This window comes from Schistocerca serialis, chromosome 9 (genome assembly GCF_023864345.2).
Source record: "Schistocerca serialis cubense isolate TAMUIC-IGC-003099 chromosome 9, iqSchSeri2.2, whole genome shotgun sequence".
NCBI classification, from domain to species: domain Eukaryota; kingdom Metazoa; phylum Arthropoda; class Insecta; order Orthoptera; family Acrididae; genus Schistocerca; species Schistocerca serialis.
The window spans coordinates 467,572,448-467,596,216 of NC_064646.1; the positions used below are offsets into that span (position 1 = coordinate 467,572,448).

At 38.8% G+C, this 23,769-nt stretch overlaps 1 protein-coding gene across 1 annotated transcript in view; it reads left to right on the forward strand.

Moving 5' to 3' along the window:
• Nucleotides 1-23,769, forward strand: part of LOC126418576 (glycogen [starch] synthase) — a 124,733-nt gene that overhangs the window by 22,588 nt on the left and 78,376 nt on the right. Inside the window, exons 4-5 of the mRNA XM_050085393.1 lie at nucleotides 10,129-10,320; nucleotides 18,211-18,408. Coding sequence (XP_049941350.1) covers nucleotides 10,129-10,320; nucleotides 18,211-18,408 — 390 coding nt within the window. The remainder of the gene's footprint in view (nucleotides 1-10,128; nucleotides 10,321-18,210; nucleotides 18,409-23,769) is intronic.

The window sequence follows — 23,769 nt, forward strand, 5'->3', positions numbered from 1 at the left end:
AACCAAGGTCTTGATAGGCCACAATAGTGCTCCTATCAAATTTTGATACATGCTGGTTTTCCCTCTTACACAAGGCATAGGTTGATCTTTTTACAAACAACTGGCATTCAGATATGACATCTGAATGAGAAGTCCACTGTGGAATCTTTCTTTATATAGCGTTTCCCAGGAGAAATGGTCAGAATTCAGGGATATGGCGGGAATGGTCATTTCAGGCAGAAAAGTCTAAGTAAATGTGAACTCTAAAATGTGTAACTTAAGAGCTATGAGTGGTATAGATTCATGGTCTGGGGGTAGCATCTTTGACTAGCAATCAAACTGACCTGGACCCCAGGTTTGAACACTGCCACTGTTTAAATTTTGAATTTAAAAAATCATCAGCAATGAAGCCAAAATTCTGCTGACAGCCTTGTCAAAAAGGATGGAGGAGTGGACAGAGGTTTAGGGCACTCTCTTGCTCTCATGTTGAGAAACTGCCTGTAAAAAGTGGAAGAATCAGCAGTGGTCATGTGATATGAGGATGCAAAGGGCAATTAAAGATATATAATGTGCATGCCTGTGACATTTGGCCTGTAAAAAAAAAGTGTCATGATGAACTTGCCATTGGGAAGATGTTGTAGGCTAGTTTCTCATCCTGATCTCCAGTAGGGGATTGAAAAGGAGGAGGTGACTGTGAGAATAAAATATAGCAAATGAAAGTGTAATGTTCTGAGCATCAGGGCATGGAATGTCAGAAGTTTGAATGTGGTACAGAAATTAGAAAATCTGAAAAGAGAAACGTACAAGCTCAATCTGGGTATAGTGGGGGTCAATGAAACGTAGAATGAAGAAGGGTTTCTGCTCAGACGAGTGTCACATAATATCAACAGCAGCAGAAAATGGTGTAATGGGAGCAGGATTTTTAGGATCAACAGCAAACCAACACCAATAACAATAGGTATAGGTGCTGACACTCAGAAGATGAAAAGGTAGAGAAGGTTTGTGAGGATATTGAATGGGTACTACAGTATGTAAAGGGAGATGAAAACCTAATAGTCATGGGGGACTGGAATTCAGTTGTGGGGAAAGGAGTAGAAGAAAGAATTATGGGTGAATATGGGCTGGGTAGTAGGAATGAGAGGGAAGAAAGACTAATGGAGTTGTGCAATAAATTTTTGCTAGTAATACTGAATATTCCGTTTAAGAATCACAGCAGGAGGAAGGGGAGGTATACTTGGGAAAGGCCAGGAGATACAGAAAGATCTGCTAGATTGCATCATGGTCAGGCAGTGATTCTGAAAGCAGGTTGTAAGGCATACCCAGGATACAAACTCAGTTCACAATTCAGTAATGATTAAGAGGAGACTGAAGTTTAAGAGATAATTTAGGAAGAGTCAATGTGAAAAGAAATGGGTTGCGGAAGTACTAAAGAACGAAGAAATAAACTTGAAGTACTGAGGTTGAAGATATGCAATAATGAGTACCTCAGTAGGCAGTTCAATTGAAGAGGAGTGGACATATCTAAAAAGGGTAATCACAGGAACTCGAAAGAAAAACATTGATACCAGGAAGATAACTGAAGAAACCATGGGTAGCAGAAGAAATACTTCAGCTACTTTATAGAAGAAGGCAGCACAAAAATATTCAGGGATATTCAGGAATACAGAGACGCAAGCCAATTGTGTTGTGTTGTGTTATGTTATTCAGTCCAATGACTGGTTTGATGCAACTCTCCATGCTACTGTACCCTGTGCAAGCCTCTTCATCTCTGAGTAACTGCTGCAACCTACAGCCTTCTGGATCTGCTTAGTGTATTCAACTCTTGGCCTCGCTCTGATTTTTATCCTTCAATCTTCCCTCCAATACTAAATTGGTGATCCCTTGATGCCTCGGAATGTGTCTTACCAACCGATTCCTTCTTCTAGTCAAGTTGTGCCATAAATTCCTCTTCTCCCCAATTCTGTTCAGTACCTCGTCATTAGTTACGTGACCTACCCATCTAATCTTCAGCATTCTTCTGTAGCACCACATTTCCAAAGCTTCTATTCTCCTCTTGTTTAAGCTGTTTATTGTCAATGTTTCACTCTCATACAAGGCTACACTCCATACAAATACTTTCAGAAAAGACTTCCTGATACTTAAATCTATACTGGATGTTAACGAAGTTCTCTTCTTCAGAAACGCTTGCATTGCCATCACCAGGCTACCTTTTATGTCCTCACTACTTTGACCATCATCAGTTATTTTGCTGCCCAAATAGCAAAACTCATTTACTGCTTTAAGCGTCCCATTTCCTAATATAATTCCCTCAGCATCACCTGATTTAATTAGACTACATTCCATTATCCTTGTTTTACTTTTGTTTGTGTTCATCTTACATGTTCCTCTCAAGACTCTGTCCATTCCATTCAATTGTTCTTCTGTCTCTGAGAGAATTACAATGTCGTCAGCAAACCTCGATGTTTTTATTTCTTCCCCCTGGATTTTAATTCCTACTACAAATTTTTCTTTTGTTTCCTGTACTGCTTGCCCAGCATACAGACAGAATAACATTGGGGATAGGCTACAACCCTGTCTCACTCCCTTCTCAACCACTGCTTGCCTTTCATATCCCCTTGCCTCCTGCTGCAACTGCCATCTGGTTTCTGTACAAATTGCAAATAACTTTTCGCTCCCTGTATTTTACCCTGACCACCTTCAGGATTTGAAAGAGAGTATTCCAGGCAACATTGTCAAAAGCTTTCTCCAAGTCTACAAATGCTAGAAACATAGGTTTGCCTTTCATTAACCTACCTTCTAAGGTAAGCCATAGGGTCAGTATTGCCTCGCGTGTTCTAAATTTCTATAGAATCCAAACTGATCTTCCCCAAGATTGGCTTCTACATTTTTCCATTCATCTGTAAAGAATTCATGACTTATTAAACTGATAGTTCAGTAATTTTCACATCTAGCCACATCTGCTTTCTCTGGAATTTGAATCATTATATTCTTTTTGATGTCTGATGGTATTTTTCCTGTCTGATACATCCTGCTCACCAGATAGAAGAGTTTTGTCTTGGCTGGCTTTCCCAAGGCTGACAGTAGTTCTAATGGAATGTTGTCTACTCCTGGGGCCTTGTTTCGACTTAGGCCTTTCAGTGCTCTGTCAAATTCTTCATGCAGTATCATATCTTCATCTTCGTCCTCTTCCATTTCCATAATATTGCCCTCAAGAACATCTCCCTTGTATAGACCCACTATATACTCCTTCCACCTGTCTGCTTTCCCTTCTTTTCTTAGGACTCGTTTTCCATCTGAGCTCTTGATATTCATGCAAGTGGTTCTCTTTTCTCTAAAGGTCTCTCTAGTTTTCCTGTAGGCAGTATCTATCTTACCCCTAGTGAGACAAGCCTCTACATCCTTACATTTGTCCTCTACCCAGCCCTGCTTAGCCATTTTGCACTTCCTGTCGATCTCATTTTTGAGACGTTTGTATTCCTTTCTGCTGCTTCCTTTACTGCATTTTTATACTATCTCCTTTCATCAGTTAAATTCAATATCCCGTTGCCCAAGAATTTCTACTATACCTTATTTTTTTTACCTATTTGATTCTCTGCTGCCTTCACTAATTCATTCCTCAAAGCTACCCATTCTTCTTCTACTGTATTTCTTTCCCCCATTTTGTCAATCATTCCGTAATGCTCTCTCTGAAACTCTCTACAACCTCTGGTTCTTTCAGTTTATCTGGTACCATCTCTTTAAATTCCCACCTGTCTGCAGTTTCTTCAGTTTTAATCTACAGTTCATAACCAATAGATTGTGGTCCCTGGAAATGTCTTGCAACTTAAAATCCAGTTCCAAAGTCTTTGTCTTACCATTATATAATCAATCTGAAACCTTCTGGTGTCTCCAGGTCTTTTCCACGTATACAACCTTCTTTCATGAGTCTTAAACCAAGTGTCAGCTATGATTAAGTTATGCTCTGTACAAAATTCTACCAGGTGGCTTCCTCTTCCATTCCTTACCCCAGTCCACATTCACCTACTATTTTTTCTTCTCTTCCTTTTCCTACTACCAAAGTCCAGTCCCTTAACTATCTGAATAATTTCTTTTATCTCATCATACATTTCTTCGATCTCATCATCATCTCCAGAGCTAGTTGGCATTTATACTTGGACTGCTGTGGCAGGCATGGGCTTTGTGTCTACCTTGGCTACAATAATGCATTCACTATGCTGTTCGTAGTAGCTTATCTGCTTTCTTATTTTTTATTCATTATTAAATCTACACCTGCATTACCCCTATTTGATTAATTATGTATTCATAATCTTGTATTTACCCGGCCAGAGGTCCTGTACCTCCTGCCACCAAACTTCACCAATTCCCACTGTATCTAACTTTAACCTATCCATTCCCCTTTTCAAATTTTCTAACCTAGCTGCCCAATTAAGGCATCTCATATTCCACACTCCAATTTGTAGAACGTCAGTTTTGTTTCTCCTGATAACGATGTCCTCCTGAGTAGTCCCCACCTGGAGATCTGAATTGGGGACTATATTACCTCTTCAATATTTCACCCAAAGGATGCAATCATTATTTAATCATACAGTAAAGCTGCATATCCTCAGGAAAAATTACGGCTGTAGTTTCCCCCTTGCTTTCAGCCTTTTGCAGTACCAGCACAGCGGTGCTGTTTTGGTTGATGTTACAAGGCCAGTTCAGCTAATCATTCAGACTGTTGCCACTGCAACTACTGAAAAGGCTGCTGCCCCTCTTCAGGAACCACACCTTTGTCTGGTGTCACAACAGGTACCCCTCTGTTGTGGTTGCATCTATGGTTCAACTATCTGTATCACTGAGGCATGTGAGCCTCCCCACTGACGCCAAGGTCCTCGGTTCAGGGTGGAAAGACACAAGCCATTTAGGAATCAAACAAACAGGAAGTGCAGAGAAGCTAAGGAAAAATGGGTTCAGGATGAATGTGAAGAAATTGAAAAAGAAATGATTGATTGGAGGACTCACTCAGCATGTAGAAAAGTCAAAGGAACCTTTGGTGGAATTAAAAGCAACAACAATAGCCTTAAGAGTGCAATGGGAATTCCACCATTAAATGCAGAGGAGACCACAGATATATGGAAAGAGTGCATCGAAGGCCTCTAAGAGGGGGAGACTTGTCTGATGACTTGATAGATGAAAAAAATAGTAGAGGTAGGGGATCCAGTATTAGAATAAGAACTTAGGATGACATAAGATCAAATAATACAGAAGAGATAGACAACACTCTGCCAGAATTACTAAAATCATTGGCAGAAGTGGCAAGAAAATGATTACTCACGTTGGTGTGTAGAATGTATGAGACTGGTGATACACAGTTAGACTTTTGGAGAAACATCAACGATGTTGCTTTCCATTAGAACATTCTAAATGAGGTACTAGCAGTAATGGGCTGCCCGGGTGGCTGACTAGTGGGATAAGGATATCATGTAGAACAAAGTGGGAATTATATCAGAATGTTAGAAGTAGTCACAATCAAGCTACAGTAGCCCATTACAAACAGTATTGTAAGGTGCTTAAAATTCTTATTAGGAAGGTAAAGAGTATGTGGTATACAAATAGATTAGCTAATTCACAGAATAAAATTAAAACCATATGGTCAGTTGTGAAGGAAGTGTCTGGTCAGCAGCACAAGGTCGACGATATAAAGTCAGTTCGCAATAAAAATATTTCTGTTACTGATAAATCAGACATATGTTCAGTATTTAACAATAATTTTCTGAGCATTGTTGGTGAATTAAATAAAAATTTAGTTTCTACCGGAAATCATATAACTTTCTTGGCAAATGCCTTTCCGAGATTGATGTCTGAAATACTCCTCTGTGATACAGACAAGGGGAAGATTGAGCCAATAATTAAATCACTGAAGACTAAGGACTCTCATGGTTATGATGAAGTGCCTAGCAGAATATTAAACTACTGTGCTGCACATGTTAGCCCTGTATTTAGCCATATTTGTAGTTTTTCCTTTAGGAATGATCAGTTTCCTGAGCGATTAAAGTACTCAGTAGTAAAGCCACTTTATAAAAAGGGAGAAAGGGATAATGTAGATAATTTTAGACCTATTCCTGTGCCATCAGTGTTTGCAAAAGTTATTAAAAAGGCTGTGTATGTGAGGATAATTGATCATTTTTTATGACACGATTTGCTATCAAATATACAGTTTGGCTTCAGAAGTCGTTTAACAACTGAAAATGCTATGTTCTCATTTCTCTGTGAGGTACTGGATTGGCTAAACAAAAGGTTTCAAACACCTGGCATATTTTTTGATTTAACTAAGCCATTTGATTGTGTTGATCACAAAATATTGCTCCAGAAGTTGGACCATTATGGAATACGGGGAGTAGCTCACAATTGGTTCACCTCTTACTTTAGCAACAGGCAGCAAAAGGTCATTATTCAGAATGTTGATAACGGCTGTGATGTGGGGTCTGAGTGGGGTACTGTCAAGTGGGGAGTGCCCCAGGGCCACTCCTGTTCCTTATTTATATAAATGATATGCCCTCTAGTATTATGGGTAACTCTAAAATATTTCTGTTTGCTAATGACACTAGCTTGGTAGTAAAGGATGTTGTGTGCAACATTGGCTCGGTTTCAAATAGTGCAGTACATGACCTAAGTTCATGGCTTGTAGAAAATAAACTAATGCTAAATCACAGTAAGACTCAGTTTTTACAGTTTCTAACACACAATTCAACAAAAACGGACATTTTAATTTCAGAGAATGGGCATATGATTAGTGAAACTCAACAGTTCAAATTTCTAGGTGTTCAGATAGATAGTAAGCTTTCCCCACAACATAATATCATTGGCAAATAACTTCATCTCCCTCTATGACTGTCTTTTGTATCTTCCAAGATTTCATCCATCGCCATTGTAAATAATAATGGTGACACCACACTTCCTTGTCTCAACCTTGTAACACCCTTAATGAATCAGTTCTTCCGCTTTGTCTGGACACAGCTGAAGCTTTTGTCATACATTTCTCTCTGTGGTTTCCCATACCATTTCTTTGTGGATGCTATCTTACGCCTCCACTCAGTCAATTTATAGAGCAAGAACCAATTCATTTTGCCAATTCGTTTTTATTAAGGAAACTACAATAAATCACAAACAGTAACACACTCTTCAAAAACTAAAAACAATAAGGATTCCTTCTGCGGATCAAACAAATGACAACTAATTCCCACAATCAGAGTTGCCTTCAACTCTATACCCCTACAACTGTTCCATGTCGAAGCCAGTTGTTAGCAGCTGGTAGATAGCCTAATATGACAGAAGCAACATATCACAATCATTGCAGAAGAGAGGATGGTTGAGATGGCACTGGAATGGCTGATCATCTTGGCACTTGGCGAGTTGAGAATCACCTGCTGAATGGCCAGGTGCCGGTGTATGCAGGCCCGGGTAGAAGGATATTTCTGCAACTATTTGCACACAAGTGATTGCCAGGAAATACTTCGTTGATTGTCGTGCCGCTTTCCTCTGCTGATGGTTGATGCCCTCTGTTGGACATTGGCCGCACGTACTTGTTTGTTGTCAACTGTGGTACTCGCTTGTAAACATTCTTGTGTCAGCCAGACTTTGCAGTGGAATCGGCAACCCACATCACTGTTCTGTCTGCGGTGTTGCCACTGCAGTAGGCATCTGTGGTGACTGCAGCAGTCATCATCGGATCTTTCCCACAAGCCCAGTGCCTTTCCACCAACTGTCCTACACTAAAGATTGGGTCCAGCATCGATTTACGGTATTGAAAGCTATGCTACTGATCTTCTAATTGACATTCCAGTTTTCTGTCAGTCTTCTTTCCAGTATCATCTCTATTGTTTTCACTATTTTTGATAAGAGTGTGACTAGCCTATAGTTGTCATGTACTTTTCTTTCTCTTTCCTTGAACACTGAACGTATCAGGAATGGTGGAGTGTTGCAAGAGTTATTAATCAACTCCACCTGACACACTCTGTCATTGGTAGTATGTTGATTCAAATTTAAAAACTTAAGTGTATATGGATTTTAATCAGATTGGGTTGGATGCCAGTGACCAGTTACTTCAGGGTAAATGAACCACTCTCTCCATTTACCAGGGTGGACAGCATGCCAACGGCCATCTCACGTTTGTGAAATGCCACAAGTGCCGCAAACCCCGTTATTTTGCCATCTAGTGAAAGAGGCGCTAAAGGATAGCACTGATAATCTGCTCTCACATGTACACACTGTAATTATGGAAATCCTAATCATATTGTGGGGTCCTGGGAAGTAAGTTTGGTTAGCCACAAAGAAAAAGAAGAGCTGCAATAACTTTCAAATGTGTTTGAGTAGCACTTTGTCCTCTAGTAAACAGCAGTTACAATAGCAAGGGATTGACAGCTGTTTGGCACCTATTAAGACAAGAGCACATGAAAGACAGCCAAATACAAAAGACAGCAGTATCAGACAAACATCTAACCTTTGTGCCATATATCATACTTCCATCCATATGTTAAATATGGTTCTTCTCTCTAATCAAAAATTCACTATGAAGAAGGCTGTACTTATGTTACCCATTTTAAGGACTCCAGAAATGGCTCAAGCACTGTACGTTAATGCAGTAACAACACACAAAAATAATATGTAAAGAAACTTTCACTTGTGTTAATCAATTTTACACTGCTGTGTGGGTCTGTTGATAATGATTCTATACTTCACTCTTTCTCGTCTCAATAAAGTATCAAGATTCAATACTACTGCCATGCAGCCACTTGACCATCTGTGTATTTAAACTTTTGAGGACACAACCATCAGAGATCTCACAAGCACCAAGGTGTGGGCTGAAATCACTTACCCATCATGTTGAGACAGCATGACAGGAAATTGTGATCCTGCCATCATTCTAATAATCGACATAATTGGAAATGATACTTGTACACACATTCAAGGTCACTTCATACTCATACATGTTACTGCATATAATATTTGTAGAATAACCTGTTGCAACTTAGATCCTTTTTCAGACACTTGGAGCAGTATCCAAAAATGATAGTACTCCTAAAGTATTGTATTACAGCAGGAATGAACATTATTGCTGAGTGTTCATCTTTGCAACCTGCCTCTCTGGAAGCCCAAATAGCAGCTTCATCTTAAGATTGTGCCAACACCTTATCTGGTGCCCTCTGTACTGAACATATGCTTCTGTGCCGTTGAGTTGCAGTAGATGTATCCACTTTTGAAAGTTAATGAAAACGTATGAACTGAAACAGAGGAATCTTACCTATTAGGTATTGTCCTCTATCATGTTCCTTAGGGCACAGTTAAAATAAATATTTCTTAATGTGGAGGGCTAAGAGCTCTTGGGACTTTGTTATGTCTTTGTGCTACATGTCGATCTATTGCGTAACAGACGAGTATGGGAGTTCCCCTTTGGCTTAACTTTTCCGTGTGCTTTTAAGCTGATAAAAAGGTGTACCTATGCATAAGCCCTTCTGTAACAATTGAGATGTATTGTGTGTTCTAGTTCAGACGCCACACACACACAATTCCAGCTACTTCACTCTCGCCTTCCTGCTCTAAGCAACTACCGCCTTCCATACATAATGTTCAGTTGTCTGCCTGCCTGGTGTTCTTTCAAGTGCTCCCTCTTATGTTAACTGAAATACAAAGTAAATAGATTCTTTCATGTCCCCTTATGGGTGGCATGTAAGTCTTCTATTTAAATTTTGTTGAAGCCTTTAGTTATTGGTATTATTATCAGAAGTAAGTAAAAATAAAAATGGAGGAGGCTGCATCGATACATTACTATGTAAAGTAGTTGCTAGATTATGTGCTTGGAATCATTATTCCTTTTCTCATTCTTCAGACTTGTATTTCTGAGTCTATGTGCTTCTTAGCAATCCATATAACCATTGTAGACCAGTAGATTAAGCCACCTTTATAATCTCCACCCTTATTTCATCTATTCCAGCTGCTTTTTCTGTTTTTATCCTGACAGTGTAATACCTATTGTGAGTATATTGTAATAATTTTTAGATACATTTACAGAATTCCTTTTGTATATCTGAAATGTAGAGCTATAATGTCAGGCCTTGCTCATGCATCACATTGTCTTTCAGCAAGGATACAGATTGTTGCTATTGCTTCTAGATACACACGGGAACATGGTTAGTAGACGGAAACCCACAGCTGATCTTGTTCGACATCGGGTCGGCTGCCTGGAAGATGGACGAGTACAAGCAGGAGCTGTGGGAAAAATGCCACCTAGGTGCACCACACCCCGATGTCGAGTGCAACGATGCCATCATACTCGGTTATCAAGTTGCACAGTTCATTGAAGAGGTTAGTATGGAATTTGTGTATGACAGCTGCATACTGGAACAGTATTTTTGGTAGTTATTGTGTACTGATTTGCTACAAGTAATAGTTACTGCTTTAGTTCAAAATTTATGCACAAATAATTTCAGCAATTTACAACAGGCCTATGTGATAAAGAACAAAGCTGTGGTTGTTACAGTTTCCAGGTGAAACATGTAGGTGTATGTATTGTTGGTGAAAGAAAACTGTCAACTTTCTTATTATGTACTCCATTGTTTCTGTACCTTTTAGAGATAAGCTTTAGTATTAGTTAATTGCCTGTTCCTGACTTCCTTTTGCAGAGATGACTTACATTCATTAAAGTGGCATGATAGACTGCTGTAACAGAGACATGAAATGTCATTGAGAACACAGCAGGTGGCATAAAGAACATTTTCAAACAATGTATTACAAATGTATAATTTCTGGCTAATTGTATTACATCTTCTTCTTAATTTACACAGTTGACAAGAGCTCTCTCCCTGAGTGGCAGTAGTGTCTGAAGCACGTGTGGGATAATCACTGAAGGCATTTAGCTGAAGAGGCACTCACTCTTCAACTGGGGCACAACTGTTGCTTCATACATGATTCCCCACTGTGGCTTCTTGACCAGAGTATAAATTCCATATGATGTAAATGAGGTGACCTGGTGCTCCTATGTTTTTGAGTACCTTCTATAATTTATTGTGGTGGACATACTTGAAGGTTTTGACATAGTCAGTAAAGCAGAGATACACATCTTTTCAGAATTCTCTTTCCTATAATACATCAAATGGTGGCAGTCTTATCTCTGGTCCCAGTTCCTTTACCTCTTGGTCTTTGTGAAGCAAAATCCATTTTGTAAGAATTTAACATGACTTTGATATCATGTGAGATAAGTGCAATTGTGTGGTTAATTTGAACACTCTAGAAATCTCCCTCTTTAGAATCAGGTTTACTGAACTCTTCCAGTCTTTTGACCACTGTTGGGCTCTCCATATTTTCTGACACATTGAATGCAAAGCTTCCACTGAATTCTTTCTAATGGCTTTGAACAGTCCTGCTGGAATTCTGTTTGTCCACTAGCCTTGTTTTCAGCATTATTTTGTTGGCCCATTTGACTTCATTCTCAAAACTATCTGGCTCTGGTTCTAAAATCACATTAACTTGGGGGATTCTTCCACTACAGCCATCGTGTGTCGGTGTTTCTTACAGTTCTCATGGCTAGTTAAGAGTCATGAGTTTAATCTGTCTCCTGTTCAAGTTCTCTCTCAAAACATTGCTTTGACATCATTTGCTTGACATATTTTTATTTTTGGATTGTAGTCCAATATTCTATGTTCTGCCTGCTGATCCAGCTATGTAGTTTTGATTTAACCATTGCCTTAGTGATGGTTGGACAGGTTCTGGTCCAATAAATGGAATCATTGTGCTTGCTGTGGCCAGACTATCAGCTTGTACATTGGTACTAATTCCTGAGTGATCAGGGATCCACAGCAGGTTTTCCTGTTCCTCCCCCCCTCCCCCCATTTTCTCAAAAACTACTGGGTTCTGTATCAAAGTTTTGTCTTCAGATAAGTGAGAGATTGTCTTTCCTACATGACCCCCATCTGTTTCCCAGGGATTCCTTATAGGCCGTGGCATGTTTAACACTCATTTCAACCTCAAACATAATATACAACTGTCAGATAAGGATGGTTCCTTCATCACATGCCACTAATATAACTACCCATTAGAGTGGATCCAAAACTTGTCAATTGCTTCTTCCCTTCTTCTATTCCTGTAGGTAGGTTCCCTACCACTATTAAAGATTTCCAGATTATGTTCTAGTAAAAATTCAAGGAGGCACTCACCTCTGTTGCTTGTGTCACTAATCACTCTGCTATCATGAGCTGTGTACTTATCTCCTTGCTTCTTGTAAAGGTGTGTTGTCCTCATAAGGAAGGTAAGCTGAGGTCAAAACAATTTCCATTGTGCTTCCTTCTTCACATTGTTTCATCCTGATTGTTACTAAGTCCCTGGAACAGAAGTCTGCCATTGGCATAAATGAAATTCCATTCTCAGAGCCCTGAAACACTGCCTTTTGTATCGAGAGGGTTCCTGGATCAAGGCCATGTCCACCTCCTGTCTTCTATAACAAATTAAATTTTGTCATTAGTCCTCGAGTGGCACATTGATTTTTGTAGCTCGAGTGGGTACGTGGTTAACTTTGTACACATGTAAAGAACTGCAGTCTTTGTTACCAAGTACTCACATATGAGCACAATCACAGTTTAGTCTGTTATTTAAACAACAATAAAATAAACTTAAATTATCTGAAGTAAATCACTGTTTAAACAATAATAAAATTTTCATTGCCACAAGTGTTACCCCAGAGTTATGAAACCCTCGGAGCATAAAACAGTGCAGCTGCATCAGATACCAACAAACTGATCATCTCTTAGACAACTGTCTCATTGTGGGATTGTGCTGCTAGCTCAAAATCTGGGTAATTTTCTTGCACAGGTCATAATTTTTTTCCTTTAGCTTGCTGTTTATTTAATATTACTGCTTCTCACATGGATGTATAACAGTAAAACTTATCACTGTGTTAGCTAAATCAGTGGAGAATGAATAAGCATGGGTTCAAAATTGGAAAAAATTTATGGAATGGTACAAGACAATGTTATTTGTGATTAATGCTCTTTATACCTAAGTGCCCCAGCTTGAGAGTTAAGTAGTATGCTGAGAGATGTGTGTATCCTTGAATTTGGTGTGTTAGTCACTGAAATAATTGCATTATTCTTTTAAACAAAACAAAGGAAGTTCTGTACAGTGCAACCTGCAATAACCCTAAGTACAGTTTCATGTCCTGTTCTCACATTGCCGACTTCTACTGCAAAGGTTTGGCCATCTGGTACAATCTTGTAATTGATGACCATCCAATCCTCTGTGAGATCTTGTGGTTCTGCACCATTGTTTCTTGAACAGTGTTTTTGAAAAGCTCAGTCACTGTCTTGACCAACAGCTTCACCTCTTCCCACGGAGATGTCTTGGGCACCATCTCTTCAAACCACTTCACTTTTTCCACCCCCTGGAAGACAAAGAGCATCTTTGTCTAGATAGACAGTCCTGAATTTGTGTCCCCCTCCAATGTTCTCAGAGAGCCATCTGGAGAGGTTCCATCTGCTGTGAAGTGATGTTGACTCGTGGGTGTCCCAGTTGGGTAACCACCATCCTGAAAACAGAGACTGCAGTACTATAGGTCTCTTTCCCTATTACCTGCCTCGGCTTTTTCTGATAAGTGGGAATATTAATACTCTTCCCTTGTTATGTTGTTCTTTGTCATGGAGGCAGCCCATTCACTCTGTGACATTATTTTTTTGGAGTTCTTAGGTTTGAGACCTTTTATTTCACTCCATTTATATTAAGGAAGCCATTCTTTACCTTCTTTTTATTAACTGGGAAGTTTCCTCCTCTGAGCCCCAGACAAGGATTTCATCTTGATCTGGCCCAACTTCTCAGTAACAGTTTCCACTTCTTGGACTGGTCTATAGCCAGAGTCAATTGTAGAAAGAGCTTCCATCATTCCCAGTCCCAATGGTTGGTTGGTTTGAGGTCTCATCAAGTTCCTGTTTTTTCCATTTAGGACCCACAAGAATTTTAATCTATTTTCTTGACACGCTGGAACTTCACACAGCTTGAAGTTAATTATTCGTGGAGGTTGCCCAGTATCCCAGAAGCTTTGTTAGTGACACATCTTCCCATGTGCCATACACCCCTTGGCATTGATTGTATCACACCTTGGGTTGGGTATCTGGGGAATTGGAAGGAGTATGAGAGTAGATATGGGAGAGATGTGGCATTATGGGGACAATCTTCATCTGGTTCATCCTCAGAGTTTTGTCTGGAATGGGAGACTCTGTCAGTAGCTGCACTACAGCCAGCGTAGCCTGCAGCTTCATGCGAATCTCTGCCTTCACAGACTGTACTTCAGTAAGGCCGTGGCCTGGCAGAGGAGACACAAAAGCATATAAAATGTCAGGGTGTGAGAGAAGTCATACACCAGCTATTGTCTGTGAAGCAAAAGTAACAAATGTTTCAGTAGTAACAAATTCTTACATCTATGCTGGCTGCTTCAGACAGCTGGCAGTCACAGTAGAAGGTACGTAGTCTGAAACATGACAGATATTTGCAAAAATCATAAATATAACTTTGCTATCACAGAAAAACATAAGTGGCACAGTGTGGTACTACGTCTGCCACAGTTTTTGATTTTCTGTAATTGGCACAGTATTACATCCATCATATGTAAGTGTTAAGACTATAAACTATTATTCAAGCTAAACTTAACATAGTAAAATCACTACAAAAGCTAATAATTCTTCTGCTTCTTCAGTAACATTTAACAACTAGAATTTATCTCCTGTTGCTAACTCTATATTTATGTTGTCATGAACAACAACAGACAGCTAAATATTATGTGGTTATCAACATTTGCAACAAAGTTCTATTTACAATGAACATTGCTTCTTGCTTCCTCCCTTCCTTGAATGTATATAAGCAGGTAATATGTGTTTAATATTCCTTTCAGTCGCTTGGATACTCAGTTTTTTGCTTTGTCTTTCTGTTCTGAACCCTAGACAAAGAGAAAAGTCCACTAGAAAATTAATTTCTATCTTGTATTTTGGTTGCCTCTCTCTTCTCAACTAAATAAATCAGAAACACAGGTAATCATGAAAATAGTGGCATTCTGAAAGTCCTGCCAGATGAGATGTGTAAATCAGTTTGGAATATGAAAAAATGAAAAGGCCATGGAGATGATTATGGTCTTTCAGTAGAAATGGACAAAGCTGAAGGGAAAGTAATGCAAAAGTAACTTACAAAACTATTTAGTCAAAGTATTTGTTGGGAAATTGTTCCCCAAAACTGAAACACTGCTGTAATAATTCTGCAGCACGAGGAAGGGGACAGACAAGAAATAATTGTGCAACTAAAATTGTCGATGATATAAGGGAGGATGAACTGTAATTGGTTTTGAATCGGGCAATGGAGTGAGCTGCTGTAGTGGTAGATATAGAACAGTAAATCCCTGGCAACTCTTCAGCAGAATTTTAGAACAATGTGAAGAGGGGCAGTTTCTAGTGTACTTGGATTTCATAGATTTTCAGAAGCTTTTGAAATAATTTTGACAAAATCTGTGCTAACAGCTCTTCAGAAATAAGGCACTGGGTTCAGTCTTTTTTAGTATAGTGCAGAATGTATGTATACGATCCTAGATTGGGTTTTAATGACTAGCCTTGGTGGAAGTTTACTGTGGTTTTTTATTCCTTCAGGGGGATACACCAAGAAAAACACTACACAGAAACTATATTCCTCTCCTCCTGCAGGATGACACGTACATTAACAACCGGGACACTGGCTAGTGCCCAAGAGCCAGACAGAAAATAAAAAATCTACACAGATAGCACTATAAACAGAGCTTCACTACAGGTTGTCATCCACTTTGTTGGCACACCGATGAGAGCTATAGAAGGTCTACAGTGCAGCCAGCACATGAAGTGCCAGCTCTGACCGATGGGAACTGCCTGCAGTGGTCACTGCATCTTCTTAAATATTTGTTCTTCCGGAAGAGATGTGCTGCCTCCGCACACGTGACTGGCAGGGGCGTGAGTAGGTGGTACTGCAGTGGCCCCTGGCTACAGCTGGTGAGGATCCTCTCTCCCAGTGACTTGCCAGCAACTCGGGCATCTGCCGATGTTGCAGCCATGTCTACGAGCAGCGCTGTCCATTGTCCGTGTGGCATAGTTGTCGTGCGTGTTTCAGACGGTGCTCCCTGGGCACTGTAGCGGGATGTGTCAGTGATACAGCTTCCATCAAGTTTGAGATGAATTGTAGAATCAAAAGAGGAGTTTGTCAAGAAAATTTCAGTAAAACTTAGTCTCAGGAATACCAGAGGGGGATTTCAGATCTTTAAACTGAGAAAAGTAAGAGGAATATGTGTAGATTTTTATAGTTCTTACAATCAAAGTCCTTGGCAGTCACGCAATAGATTGCTATGGTTCAGCATCATGCAGGTTGAACATGAAATGTAATGTTGGGGACCAACACTATTCACCCTTAGTGTAGCTACATAGGGGACACTGCTGTAACAATATGGATAAGACTGCAGGCTGGAGCCTAAGGACCCACAAAGAAAAGACAACAGTCTACCATAGCCTTAGTTGTTAATTTGAAGCCATCACATAGCTATTTGTATCCTGAGATGTCTGTCCATTTCAGGGCATCCCACTGATAACGGAAAATATATGTTGTGATGATTTAGCAGCTGGACCACTAGGCTTCTCTAACATTTAGGGGTAATCAGCTGTGAGGTTTGAAGCGGGTTGATTAAGCACAGTTAGTCTACATGCAATTACTAGGTCAATCATTCCCAGATGTACCAGTTTATTGTTCCATGTTTAAAAGTGTGTAATTTTATCCGTAATGGCTTGCTGGGCTTTATTGTAGCTGGATTTGTTATTGGAGTTTTCTCTCTGCGCTTTGATTCACGATGTGTATTAATTCCCTCCTATGCTTCGGCAGTCAGGAGCTGTTGCTCAGTGTTTCTGATTCGCCACTAGGGACTCACCCTTTAGGATTAAGGCTTGCTTGAGAGAAGCCTGTGCAAGAGATTGTACAAAGGACAAAATTGAGGTTGTGTGGGCACGTTAAAAGAATGGGTGCATGCCCATGTTAAAAGAATGGGAGTTGTTAGGATACTGAGGCAGGCTGACAGCATGACAATAGTTGGCAAACGGTGCTACAATTTTTCATAGATATTCAAAGTTTATCTTGTTCAGTCCACTCAGAATTATTTTTGTGAAAATAAATTAACAGAAACAATTACATCAAACTTTCGCATTAGGTATAAGCACAAAATCTTTTGCAAGTGGCTTCTTGTAATACAATTCCATGTCATAGTTGCCACAGTAATTCTCAAATGAACATGACAAGTTTACTGAGAATGTTTGATCCTACTTCACATAGAGCTTTAACCCCATATCTCAGACTAGTTCGTAGAATGACCAGTAGTTAACTTTTATAATAGTGCTCCTTTTAGCTCTTTGTTACTATTTAACATCAGTTGACATCTCGGCCACTAAATTGCTGTTTAGAGAAATTCTTATGAATGATGATTAAATTTCAGAGTTGAAGATCAGAGGAGAAATGTTTACAGTTTTGTAACACTGCAGAAAGTAACTCACTGCTGATTAAAAGTTTCTAAGATTGCTACAATAGACGTTAAACATGGAAACTCTTCAAGGTACCAGGATTGCCTGAAACTGATAGTTGTTTAAAGTCAACATCATTGTTTAATGACAACATTTTAACTAATTTTATGACAACATTTAAGTAGGATGCTTATGACATAGTAAGTAAAGACAGCAACACAAGCGCCACTTTTCACAGTATAGTTTAGGAATTAATTGTATGTATATTGTCTTTGAAATAATGATAGGTTAAGTGATGCCATCTTGGGGAGAGCATTTTTTAGGGTTGCATGCAATCGGAAAATTGAGAGGATATCCTTCTTCATTTATGATGCCCTTAGAACAACTTCATATGTAACTACAAATGTATTTCTGATGCCAATCAACCTGGAACTTAGCTTATGAAAGTGTGTGTCTGCCCCTCCCTGCCCCCCCCCCCCAAAACACACACACACACACACACACACACACACACACACACTCTGTGTGAAGAAGGTGTTCATAAGCAGGTATTCCATGCTGCAGTTCTTTTATTTGCGAACCCACTGCGCTGCATTTAAACTCTGTTGCTGCCTCTACACAGTCCACCATGTATCACCAAGGATCTTCTAGCACCATATTAACCTGAATACTGTATGCCTAATGACTTGTCTTCTCTCCACAGTTCAGGCAAGTTGCTGAGGAGTGTTCGAATACTCCGCCACACATTGTGGCACACTTTCACGAGTGGCAAGCAGGGGTGGGGCTGATAGCTTTGCGAACTCGTCATGTGGACGTCGCCACAGTCTTCACAACACACGCTACATTGTTGGGACGGTTTCTGTGTGCCGGGAACACAGACTTCTACAATAACCTGGAAAAGGTAAGCAGCTCTGAAAGTTTTAGTAGGAACTTCATGAGTTTGGATTCCAGACCTCTATTTCTTGGCAAGTAAAGTGATTTTGTATATATTGTACTGATTTTATTTTGTTGAAGACAAATGTATTTTCTCATGTCCACTAAAAGTCAGTTTGACAGAAAAGTATGGTTATCTCACAATTAAGTTTCCCTAGGACTAGTACTTGAAACAAAACACAGTGGGCCAGAAATATTTATTGAAGTGAAGTGTATATAGCAATTTTTGAGCTACTTATCAATATATTAACCATCTAACGAGGCATATTGTCGTCCGTGGTCTCGGGTACAAATATGACTTGTCTGCATTTATTGCTGTATTGTTGTTCACTAGAGTGTAACTTCTTCCAGTACAAGACAGGCTCCCAACCACTGGGATTGTGATGAGTACCATTGGATCAGTGTTTTAACACATTGGAGTTTAACATCTTAATGACTTCAAAAATCAATTAAATAAATAAATATAAATTAATGAATGAGGATTATATATATATATATATATATATATATATATATAAATAATCATTTTATTCACTTTAAAAACTCATCACAGTCTGAAATACAATATGCTTACATTTTGTTTTTGGGTCTGGGTCAAAAAACAGTTTGTGTTGTATGCTAGTATGCATATTTTCCAGGCATTCTTGCATTTGGTGCTGTTATTTCTGGCCTAGTTTGTCGCACTGTATCTTTTTTGACGTGAAGCACAACTAAATGTCACATCCCTGTTTACATTCTTTTGATTATACTGGGGGTGGTCAACCTTCTGTACCTATTGCCCCCTCTTGTATCTCTGTTACTGGAAAAAAATTCTTGCCAATCACAGACACCACAGTAATAATGATTTTATAAAAGAGAGAAGTAACTTTTCTTCAATAAATTCACAAAGCAGTTGTACAGCTAACTAAAGCATATAATAATAGTTGATGAATTCTTTGTCAAAATTTTATGAAAACCTGACGAAAAAGTTTTTAGAACCCTTACCACCCACCATGAATGCTGGAACACGCATTAGTGAAAGTCAGGGACTAGGTTGCTGACCACTGGACTAAACGGTGTGTGTGTGTGTGTGTGTGTGTGTGTGTGTGTGTGTGCATGCGCATTTCCATTTTGTGTAAAAAAAATTAAATTATTTTGGTCTGTGGTTTCTCGTGTATGTATTGTTTATGTTCATGTGTATTTTAGTGATGAAGTTGTGTGCAGGACATGTAACTCTAAATTAGTGAAGGGATTCAGTTGTAAATCACTAAAAAGAATGTATATTGATAGTATCTGCAGGTACAATAATTACCCCCTCCCCCCCCCCCCCCCCCCCCAAATTAAGCAATAGATAAAAAAAAAACTAAGCTTGTATATAGCAAAGTTAATTGCTTTTAAATAATAAGTGATTGCATTAGCAAAGTGAATGCTCTATATATTGACCACTAATTATCTAACAGTAAAGTAAGAGATACCTCTGCTTATTTGCTCACAATATGCTAAGTTTGTTCATTTTGTGGGTCAACTGCCAGTCTGTGCACCAAGTTTCAATGCTTGATAGGTCTTCCTGTATTTCACTACAGTTTCTATGATTTCGAATTCCCTAAACACAACACCACTTCCTTGCCTACTACCTTATAGAGCTTCCAATACTATCTACCAAAATAAGCATTGTAAATACTTCAGAGGTGCTGCAAAGAATTCGCTAAAACTAGTGTCAGTAATTTTCAGTGACTTTCGTAACAGTGAATGCTGAGAGAAATAATGAATGTATTGAATGATAAAATTATTTTTGAAATAGAGGAATTCACATTTTTCTGCTAGCATAAATAACTGACAACCATTTCTCCAGCAGGATGATTCTGGAAAGGACTGACTGAACAGAAGACATATAGCTCCAAGTCCTTGCATAGCTCCAGGAAACCTTGTTGAAGGTGACTACTACTCTTCATTATCCTCACCATCACTGTTACTGCCACCACCACCACCACCACCACCACCACCACCACCATTTAATTTAGCTTGTTCCTTCGCAAGAGCATGAAACAGCTTGTTTACAGCTATTCACACTGTGATAGTGAGGATGCCATGACTTTCCAGTCTTCTTTGAGAAAGCATCTTCTGCAATGATAACTGTCCTACAGTGCATTTGAAAGACAGCTCAAAGCGCACTGTTGAGCCAAAGCATTCCAGGCAGCTACATACTTTCATCATCATCTTCTTCAATTTCACTTCAAGGAATAGGCATCACACCCATTGAGCTCTCAGTTTAGCCGTTTCTTCTGTGGTTTTCCAGTATCTCATTTTCGTTACATCTGCTTAGCCTGTAAAAATATTCATTTTCTTTACTCTCTTTCTCTCCAGGAATGTAATTGACCTCTTGCATAATGGGCAGTCCTCATTTCGCTTTCACAGAGTGAAATTTTGCAGTTCCAGAGGTGCAGATGGTGAATGTTTAATGGATGGGTGATTGGGGGGGGGGGGGGGGGGGGAGGAGAGAGAACATTCTTGCCAAGAAATGAATCTTCCCACTCCATGGCTATGGTGCAGCAATGTAGGTGATATATTTTCGGTAATTGTGCCTAGGTTGCAAAGAACATCAGAAACTTTATTTTTGCATTTAGCCTTTTTGAGGCATTTTAAGTATTTCTAAATGGGGAAAAATAAATAGAAATAGATTAGAGGTGTGGTCATATCTAGTGTGAGAAAGTGGTAAAATGCTGTACAAAAATCCAGTAAGAAGGGGCACTGATGTGTGAAAAAGCGGGTAAGGCCTCTGATTCTTCTTCTTCTTCTTGCAGATTATCTATATCTGGCACCACTTCCCTGCCCCCAGTGGATAAAGCAGTAGTCTAAATAGGCAAAATTTTGGCATGCACCTGAAATGCAAAAGTAAAAAATTTTAAAAAAGTGTTGCCCAAAAAAAAATAGTCATCGTAGAACTGTACAAATTATGATGATACTTACCTTTGGTGAAGACAGGCATCAATGCTAAATAGAGCCACACTTATAATGTTGAAACATAAATATGATAACACAAATTACAGTAGTTGTGAATGCATAACAACATTTGCATGTGCTACTGACAGAAAGCTGCTGATGCAGTAGGTGTAAGTTCAGTGTTTGTGTTTGGAAGTACAATAAATAATAATAAAGTAAAACGTACACCGGTAAGTAAAAGCAATCGAAATTAAAACTAGATTTAAAATAGGCGATAGAAGTGAAATAGATGAAAAGGTTACAAAAGGAATAAAATATCTAGTACATGGTGCTATGTGTCGGCATCGAGAGTAAAGACAAGATGTATGCAAGAAATGTGTAAACATTAAAATTCTTATACAAAACAAGCATAAATTATGTAAAACTTTTAAAAAGTCAAGTTTAAAATGTAAGATGCATATGTGAATTAACATTTTGAAATGGAGAGTTCTGTCAGTGCTCAGCTATACTTTGAAAAACTGTCATCATTGAACCATAAAACATCTGAGTCTTAACAGTTAGCTGGTTGATTAAGTCTTAAATCTTTGGCTACGTGAGAGTGTTTCACAATCTCAGATTCCACAAGCAAAGTTAGTTTTTTTTTCTCTTGGATCCTCTATGCAAAATTTGGAGAGGATCTTATAAAGGCACTATGTGCCCACCAACTTTTATTAAATGCCTAACAAATGAGGAATTACTTTTAATTGTATCTTCTTTAGTCAGCATAAGCTTGTGATATCTTGTTTCGAACATACAGCCGGCTTGCACAATGTGAGGCATAGGACATCGACTACATGTTAGTTTCTGAATGCCAGAATAACAGAAATTGTCATTAAAAGGCTGCTCATTATGTATATAGTCAGACTAGATCTTGTAATGAGTGGTGTAAGCTACTTTGACATCATAGCTCATAAACAGCCTAGCAAGCTGATAAGAAATGCTACCCAAGAACAGTAGGACAACAAACTTCTATTTCGGAATTTCAGGATTAGCTTCTGTTAGACTACTACTTTTCTCCAGTTTTTGTTTGTACAGCTTATTGACAACGTTAGAGTTATTTACATTACTAGTAGCAGCAAACTCTAAGTTGGCTAGTTCAAAGTCAACAGCAGCTGGAGTTAAAGTAATTTCACATACTTGGTCTATCATGGGTTTGAAAAAACTTGTTTTATATTGGTATGTCTGGCAATGTGATATATGGATTACTGAGTCGCTAGTAACTGGTATGCAAAAAATGTCAAAATTAATTTTGTTTTTGGCAAGCTGAAGTTCTACATCCACATTATCCAGACCTTTGTCCCATTACTTCATAAGTGGAAAACATTTTAGAAAACAAAACGTTAAATACATCTTACACTAAAGATATATCGCCCAAAGGGCCATAAATACAATGAATATGCCATTGAAATGTGGCAATAAAATTTGCTTGTAGAAAGCATTTACATTCTAAACTGTTCACAGAAGTGTCTGCCAGGCAGCCAACAGGACAGTTGCCTATAGCCAGTCCATCAGCTCGCTCCTAGCAACAATTATTATTATTATTATTATTTTTTAAAAGTAATGATAGGAAGTTACCAATTTAAGAAGTGAAGATAATTCTCTAATTTCATCAGTACTGAAATGATCACTAGAAGACAGATTTTCTTGGATAATACTGATTGTTTTGTCACTAGGAATGTTAGTGTACAAATTCTTTGTATTGAGAGAAACTAGGCAACAGATTGATGTAAAGACCTTTCCATGCAGTTTTTGAATTGTTTCTGTCCTGTTCAAGACAGAAAAGTTTGTTCTGTATTCAAATGCTTTGCATATTATTTGCAGTAAAACTTCAGTCAATTCATGTGGATTTCCTATTCCATTGACAAACGGGCGGATCAAAAATCCTGTTTGTGCATCTTAACTTGTCCACAATGTGCTGGCTCTCTTTGGCTCATTACTTTCATTCTGAACAAATTTCCAGGACTAATAATATTGCTACACTCAAGAAGAGGCATCCTGAGTTTGTTACTGTATGCATAAGTTGGGTTATTGAACAACTAGGATAACTGGGGAGGAATTAGCAAGCACGGAAATAAGAACTGCAGCATTTAAAGGATGATTAATCTGGATGACGACGATCTCTTAAAAATTTTCACAGCAACATAATCTTTTCTATAGATGACAACAACAGTGTTACCTTTGTGTGCTGTAACATTCAGAGCTTTGTTATATTTAAGTTTTTCTATTAGCTGAATTTATGATAGACAGATATCTGTTCGACGATCTAGTATAAGGTCACTAGATTTACAAGCCAATTTAAGTCCTGTTGTCAAACAGATTATCAGGTGCTGTTTTAAAAGTCAGTTACAAGAAATGAGATTACTTTCTTATG